The sequence below is a fragment of the Labrus bergylta genome, chromosome 16, assembly GCF_963930695.1.
Source record: "Labrus bergylta chromosome 16, fLabBer1.1, whole genome shotgun sequence".
Classification (NCBI taxonomy): Eukaryota; Metazoa; Chordata; class Actinopteri; order Labriformes; family Labridae; genus Labrus; species Labrus bergylta.
In genome coordinates this window covers 24,013,534-24,021,529 of record NC_089210.1, presented here as the reverse complement: position 1 = coordinate 24,021,529, position 7,996 = coordinate 24,013,534, and the positions used below count along the sequence as shown (strand labels likewise).

General features: G+C 38.4%; 1 protein-coding gene and 1 long non-coding RNA gene across 2 annotated transcripts; one reads left to right on the top strand and one right to left on the bottom strand.

Annotated features, from left to right (window-relative positions):
- Positions 1 to 1,013: 1,013 nt before the first annotated feature.
- On the top strand, positions 1,014 to 3,031 carry LOC110002788 (uncharacterized). Its single transcript, XR_003810121.2, has 2 exons — positions 1,014 to 1,584; positions 2,449 to 3,031. It is a non-coding gene; the product is annotated as an uncharacterized lncRNA (long non-coding RNA).
- Positions 3,032 to 4,240: 1,209 nt separating this feature from the next.
- On the bottom strand, positions 4,241 to 7,290 carry LOC136176971 (immunoglobulin lambda-1 light chain-like). The gene is made up of 4 exons (XM_065965105.1): positions 7,187 to 7,290; positions 6,770 to 7,094; positions 5,717 to 5,751; positions 4,241 to 4,866 (listed from the first exon to the last, which is right to left on the bottom strand). The coding sequence occupies exons 1-4, from the start codon at positions 7,224 to 7,226 to the stop codon at positions 4,538 to 4,540; spliced, it is 729 nt and encodes a 242-aa protein (XP_065821177.1). The 5' UTR covers positions 7,227 to 7,290; the 3' UTR covers positions 4,241 to 4,537.
- Positions 7,291 to 7,996: the final 706 nt, after the last annotated feature.

Sequence of the window (7,996 nt, the reverse complement as noted above, 5' to 3'; positions counted from 1 at the left end):
AGAACGTATCACAGTGATTTACACCGTGACAAAAACCTCCTCACTGAACACTTCTGCTTTTTGACTCTCTGACACATTAACTAAAGCCCCCTGTAACTACCAACCAGTGTCCTCAGTGTATTCTTGATAGACCACTTTGATTTAAAAAGAAAACACTCACCATTTATTTATCATCAGTAAACATGAAGACATAACATATTTCAGTGTTTTCAGACTCTTTTTCTTTAATTTTCATTTTTCATTTTTTCATGTCATTTTGAAAACCATGAAGCCACCATTCAAATAGTTTTCTGTTTTATAGTATAGACTGTGTTTCTTTTAGTGTGAGTCTGTTAACACAATGACATCAAAAAGAAAAAAAGAAAAAGTCAAATTTAACAATTAAGGTCAAAGAATTAAACATTTTTCATTATTAATTATTAATCCAAATGAAATGACGGAATCAGGACATCAGCAAACTTTTTTAGTAAAAAAGTGAAAACATGTTGGTTTGTAAACAACATGAAAAAGGATTTTAGAGATGATCCAAGATGATGTTAGAAATCTGCATGATGTGTTTAATTAATGAATAAAAACAGTGCTGAGTGTGTAAACTCCTCCTCCTCTTCCTCCTCTTCCTCCTCCTCCTCCTCTTCCTCCTCATCCTCCTCTTCCTCCTCCTCCTCCTCTTCTTCCTCTCCTCAGTGTCTTTATAAGCTTCAGTGTCTCTTCTCCTCACACTCCAACCCTGCTCACCTCTCAGCTGGACAGTAAGGGACGTTTACAGCACACACTGACAACATGCTGGGGACCCTGTGCACTCTCATCACTGCTCTAACATGTAAGAGATTCTTCTCAGTCCTTTCACACACCATCATTTCACACACAAACCTTTCACTCATGTCTTTTTCTCTGTGTGTGTGTTACAGATGTTGATGCAGTGATAGTGCTGACCCAGACGCCTGCTGTCCACACAGTTTCTACAGGACAACAAGTTGATCTTCAATGTAACATCCAGAGATATGATAGTAATTATGTCTCCTGGTACAAACAGGTTCCTGGTGAAGCTCCTCAGTATGTTCTGAGATTTCACCACTCTGACAGTTCACTTAGCTTTGGATCAGGATTCTCCTCAGACAGATTCAACTCTAAATCTTCATCAAACATAGATTATCAGTTCATCATAAAGAGAGCAGAGACAGGAGACTCTGCTCAGTATTTCTGTCGGACATGGGACGACTCTGCTTCTCAAGCTGTATCACAGTGATTCACACTGTGACAAAAACCTCAGTGACAGACTGACTGCTGCATACATGAGATGTTGACTAAGTCAATCCAAGAAAAGCAGAATAACTTGAACAAAACAAGAAAGGATACTAAACAAAGTGTTCTTCAGGGTGAAAAGAGTTTGATAAAAGTCCATCAGTGTTGTTGTAATGTGAGCAGACTGATGAAAGAATGACATGTTGACAGTGAAAGTTGCTCTCAACAGGATGTTTCAGTTCCACTCCCCTCATTAGTGAGAGTCAGGAGGTTTTTGTACAGCCATGTATACAAACTGAATCACTGTGGTATTCGGACAAGGCACCAAGCTGTTTGTGACGAGTAAGTACTTTGAAACTCATCATGAAATGAGAGAGATTTGATCATTCTTATTCAAACTGATCAGTAATCATCATTTGTTATTTAACTCATTGTTCAGATATATTTTTGTGTGAACAACACACATTTATATTTAGTTCTCTTTCTGACACCAGACTATGTCTTGGAATGAAACGGAAAGCTTTCAAAAAGGTTTCAACATTTGTATGAAATAGTTTCTGTCAATTCTGAAGTATGTTGATGTTTGAGGAATGTTGAACAGTTCAGATCAAATTACAAAATGTGACAATTCATGTCCAAATATAAACGGCATGTTTGATCCTTTCTAAACCTTTGTTGAATCATTTCTAAAATGATTCTTACAATGTGATATGAAGAATTCAAACTTCTAAACTTCTTGTGTTTCAAATGTTTAAAGTTTTTGATGAGTTAGTTTTTTCAATTAAAAACATGCTCTGGATTATTTCCTCATTTCTAAGTGTTAGATAGTTGGTTAGAAAAAAGAATTGAATTGTTATTTCAGGACAGTTGTTTCATATTTCACAAAGTATTTTTCATGGCACACAAAGTGTCTTTATGATATTGTTACTGTCATAACAAATGATCCTGATTGATGAATGACTCATCATTTTGATCATCATTTCATGATGTTTTTACATGTGATGACAACATTCTTTACTGCAGCCTGTTTGTCAAACTGTGAACAAAACTAATGAGTTGATGGTCTCTGTCATACTTTGTATTGAATGACTTCACTTGTACTCATGTGTTCAATGTCCTGTGTGTGTGTGTGTGTGTGTGTGTGTGTGTGTGTGTGTGTGTGTGTGTGTGTGTGTGTGTGTGTGTGTGTGTGTGTGTGTGTTTCAGGCTCCAGCCTCTCTCCTCCTGTCCTCACAGTCTTCCCTCCGTCCAGTGCTGAGCTCCAGTCCAACAAAGCCTCTCTGGTCTGTCTGTCCTCTCAGTCTGTGCCTTTTGCAGATGTGAGCTGGTCTGCTGCTGGGAGTCCAGTGAGCAGTGGGATCTCTACCAGCACGGCCGTTCAGCAACCAGACCAGACTTTCCAAATCAGCAGCTATCTGTCCATCCAGACGTCAGACTGGAACATGGACAAGGTCTACACATGTCGAGTGTCTTTGGGCTCCCAGACTTCAGAGAAAACCATCAACAAGTCCCACTGTTCCACTGAAGACCAGTAGAGGAGCAGAGGGACCATTTCTAATCTGCTTCTTGACTCTTTGTGCTGTTTGCTCATTACAAGGTTCACATCTTACAGTATATGTCTGCATGCTTGTAATACATGTTGTGACCTCTAGGTGGAGGTGATGGATCAGCTTTGCAACTTGCTACAGATTCATTAATTATGCGATACAAAATGTGATTAATGAAGAATTTTCTTTAATTGAACTCATGAATAAAAATAACAAAAAAAATAAAAAATGGTTGAACTGTTTATTTCCTCATTACTGATGTTTGTCTTATCAACAGGTTATTAATCAACACAAAAACATTTCATTGATTCAGTCTTTAAATAATAAAACAGTATTTGAAGATGTTTCTATTTTAAATAGGTCAACCTGTGCATCAACAAAGAGCTTTTTCAGTTTATTGTATATTTGCCTCGTTTTAGTTTCTTGCATAGGAAGTGTTATTAGAATAATCAGATAAAATGAACAAATGAAACTGAGATTTCATCCTCCATCAGTGAAGCATCACCTCTCTGCTCCTCCCTCTCCTCCTCCTCAGGATGCACCTGCAGGCCTCCTCTCCTTATTCATAGCTGCATGCAAATGAAGAGGTCAAAGGGCAGCTCACTGTGAAACTATCTCTGACCTGAAACACACTGATGTTTCATTTGTGATCAATTGGTTAATCAGACAAATACCTTAACAATGTCCTTAAATGTAGAGACTTGTAGGATCAGTTAAAATGTAAAAAAAAAAATAATAATACTTTTGATCATATTTACATATTTAAATCCTTTAAAGATTTAGTTTTGAGTGGCTGCACCATACTGATGCTGATTATAAGGCACCATAAGGCTGTGTATATTTAATCATAGCTTAATCTTTTTTGCAGGACCTGCCTTGAAGTAGATTCTGACAAATGAAATCCAGAAACATAGATACTTGTGCAAAGATAATTGTTTTCTTTTAAAGGGTTAAAAAATAATGCACAGACAATCAGTAAGTGGATGACAAGTACTTCAATACATCACATTCTGTCATCACTTACAGATTGGTTTTCTTAAACATAACATATGGAAGAAAAAAACTCTAAGGCTTGACTTCAACCACAAGGGGGAGACAACTCTTGATGCATTTATGTGTGCATGTTTGAAAAGAGTCAGTTAAAGTGCAGTCAATTATCTTAAGATTCATATTTGATTGATTTAGAGGTTTTTGTATCAGCTATAAGTTTATACAAAAGACAAAGACAAAGCGTCTTGTGCACTGCAGGGATTAAATATACCAGAAATGTATTTCACCAGTGTGACATTGTGATCACGACTATACTCCTCATCAGACGGTCTGATTTGTCTTCAGTGATTTTTTTGGGTCGACTCTGCACCTGCCCTATTGATTTGGATGTGTGTATTTTCCTGATTGCTTTGAGTATATACATACAAACATTTTACCTAAGACAAAATAAACTCAACAGATTTTTATCTAATTAAGAATGCTTTTATTTCAAATAATCCATGCACAATAAAGCAAAGCTGTGTTCACACCAACAGTTATGCATAAAAAAATGCTGATCAATCTATTCATCGTCTTTGGTCAAATTCTTCTCTGAGGTGTGGGAGCCCAGAGGAACTTAACACTTGAGAAGGTTTAATGGACAGATAGACACAACATGTATTACAAGCATGCAGACATATACTGTAAGATGTGAACCTTGTAATGAGCAAACAGCACAAAGAGTCAAGAAGCAGATTAGAAATGGTCCCTCTGCTCCTCTACTGGTCTTCAGTGGAACAGTGGGACTTGTTGATGGTTTTCTCTGAAGTCTGGGAGCCCAAAGACACTCGACATGTGTAGATCTTGTCCATGTTCCAGTCTGACGTCTGGATGGACAGATAGCTGCTGATTTGGAAAGTCTGGTCTGGTTGCTGAACGGCCGTGCTGGTAGAGATCCCACTGCTCACTGGACTCCCAGCAGCAGACCAGCTCACATCTGCAAAAGGCACAGACTGAGAGGACAGACAGACCAGAGAGGCTTTGTTGGACTGGAGCTCAGCACTGGACGGAGGGAAGACTGTGAGGACAGGAGGAGAGAGGCTGGAGCCTGAAACACACACACACACACACACACACACACACACACACACACACACACACACACACACACACACACACACACAGGACATTGAACACATGAGTACAAGTGAAGTCATTCAATACAAAGTATGACAGAGACCATCAACTCATTAGTTTTGTTCACAGTTTGCAACAGGCTGCAGTAAAGAATGTTGTCATCACATGTAAAAACATCATGAAATGATGATCAAAATGATGAGTCATTCATCAATCAGGATCATTTGTTATGACAGTAACAATATCATAAAGACACTTTGTGTGCCATGAAAAATACTTTGTGAAATATGAAACAACTGTCCTGAAATAACAATTCAATTCTTTTTTCTAACCAACTATCTAACACTTAGAAATGAGGAAATAATCCAGAGCATGTTTTTAATTGAAAAAACTAACTCATCAAAAATTGTAAACATTTGAAACACAAGAAGTTTAGAAGTTTGAATTCTTCATATCACATTGTAAGAAACATTTTAGAGATGATTCAACAAAGGTTTAGAAAGGATCAAACATGCCGTTTATATTTGGACATGAATTGTCACATTTTGTAATTTGATCTGAACTGTTCAACATTCCTCAAACATCAACATACTTCAGAATTGACAGAAACTATTTCATACAAATGTTGAAATCTTTTTGAAAGCTTTCTGTTTCATTCCAAGACATAGTCTGGTGTCAGAAAGAGAACTAAATATAAATGTGTGTTGTTCACACAAAAATATATCTGAACAATGAGTTAAATAACAAATGATGATTACTGATCAGTTTGAATAAGAATGATCAAATCTCTCTCATTTCATGATGAGTTTCAAAGTACTTACTCGTCACAATCAGCTTGGTGCCTTGTCCGAATACCACAGTGATTCAGTTTGTATACATGGCTGTACAAAAACCTCCTGACTCTCACTAATGAGGGGAGTGGAACTGAAACATCCTGTTGAGAGCAACTTTCACTGTCAACATGTCATTCTTTCATCAGTCTGCTCACATTACAACAACACTGATGGACTTTTATCAAACTCTTTTCACCCTGAAGAACACTTTGTTTAGTATCCTTTCTTGTTTTGTTCAAGTTTCTTCATGATTGTACCAAAAAGAAACCTTTATAACACGATGTAAATGTGAATAGAGTTCTATGAAGAGGTGGTCGTTGATAATGAATCAATTTTGTTGCTGTGAAATTCATAATCTAGAAACAGAAGCTTTTCAAGTCTGAATTGTATGTTGGACAGGGCCTCTCTATTTGGAGTTTGCTCCCGTGCATGCGTGGGCTCTCTCCAGGTACTCTGGATTCCTCCCACAGTCCAGACATGCTCGTTAGGTCAATTGGTGACTCTACATTGCCAGTAGTTTCCATCTGTCTTCCTGGATAAAGGTAAAGTGCGATTTCATAAAATGGTATGTTGAGTCTGCTCAGGCTCAATCTAAGATCACTAAATGGTATTACATTTTAATCAAGGCATATTATGTTTGTCTGTACAAGGTTACAGACAAACAGTTTGTTTGTCAGATAAGAGAAGCACATTTGAGAAGTTAAGAAAAACACAGCAAGTGTTCCTTTGAATCTATCTGCTCAGGGAATGTAGACATGTTGTGTTTGTGCATCAGTTCTGGACCTGTTGATGAACGTGTGAGACAAGAGCTGACTCAAAGAACAGGAGACACAACATGATAATTCTTTAACCAGAGAATATTTAACCAACATTGAAAAAATCACACAAGATGAATAATAGTGTATTGAAATGTATGCACTGTAATATTAATAGTGTTGAATTTCTTTTGTGGCTTCATTGTGGTCAAAGTTAAGTGCAGTGACAAAAAGCAGAAGTGTTCAGTGAGGAGGTTTTTGTCACGGTGTAAATCACTGTGATACCCACTCATTGACAGAGCCGTCCCATGTGCTACAGTAATAAACTGCTGAGTCTCTCTCCTCCACAGTACTGATGATCAAACGATAATCTGATTGTGACTGATGAGTGGATGTGAACTTTGGAGAGGAGAAACCAGAGCCATAGATTGGAGAGCTCCAGCTGTGATAGTTGCTCAGAATAAACTGAGGAACTCCTCCTGGAATCTGTTTGTACCAACTAGCAGAATAACTAGTCACAGTCCCCAGGTTACAGTCCATGGTGGCTGTCTCTCCTCTCCTCAGAGTCACAACAGGAGGCTTCTGTGTCACCAGCGTCACAGCACTCACACCTGGAAACAACAAGATGACATGGAGTCAAGAGAAACACACAGACTGATGAATCCAACATGAGCTCAAAGCTGCAGTAAGTCAGCCTCCTTACATGTTAGAGCAGTGATGAGAGTGCACAGGGTCCCCAGCATGTTGTCAGTGTGTGCTGTAAACGTCCCTTACTGTCCAGCTGAGAGGTGAGCAGGGTTGGAGTGTGAGGAGAAGAGACACTGAAGCTTATAAAGACACTGAGGAGAGGAGAAGAGGAGGAGGAGGAACATGAGGAGGAGGAGGAGTTTACACACTCAGCACTGTTTTCATTCATTAATAACGGACAGGGTTTATGTCTGTTTGTTCCTGTTTGTCATGTTGTTTGTGGTAGCTAATCAGCTGTGTGACTTTCTCCATGACAACAGTTTATTTGAGGAGTTTCAGTCAGGATTTAGGGTCCACCATAGCACTGAGACTGCACTAGTTAAAGTTACAAATGATTTACTTCTAGCTTCAGACAGGGGACTTCTCTCTCTGCTCGTCTTGTAAGATCTTAGTGCTGTTTTTGACACAATTGACCATCAAATCCTACTACACAGACTAGAACATTTTCTTGGAATTACAGGGACTGAATCCTACTGAATCCTACTCATCAGACCGATCTCAGTTTGTACATGTTAATGACAAGTCCTCTGTGCACACCAAAGTTAGCCATGGAGTGCCACAAGGTTCAGTGCTTGGACCAATTCTCTTCACATTATATATGCTTCTTCTGGGAAATATTATGAGGAAACACTCCATACAGTTTCATTATTATGCAAATGATACTCAACTTTACGTATCAATGAAGCCCGATGGCACCAGTCAGTTATGTAAGCTAGAAACGTGCCTTAAGGACGTTAGGACCTGGATGACCAGACATTTTTTGCTA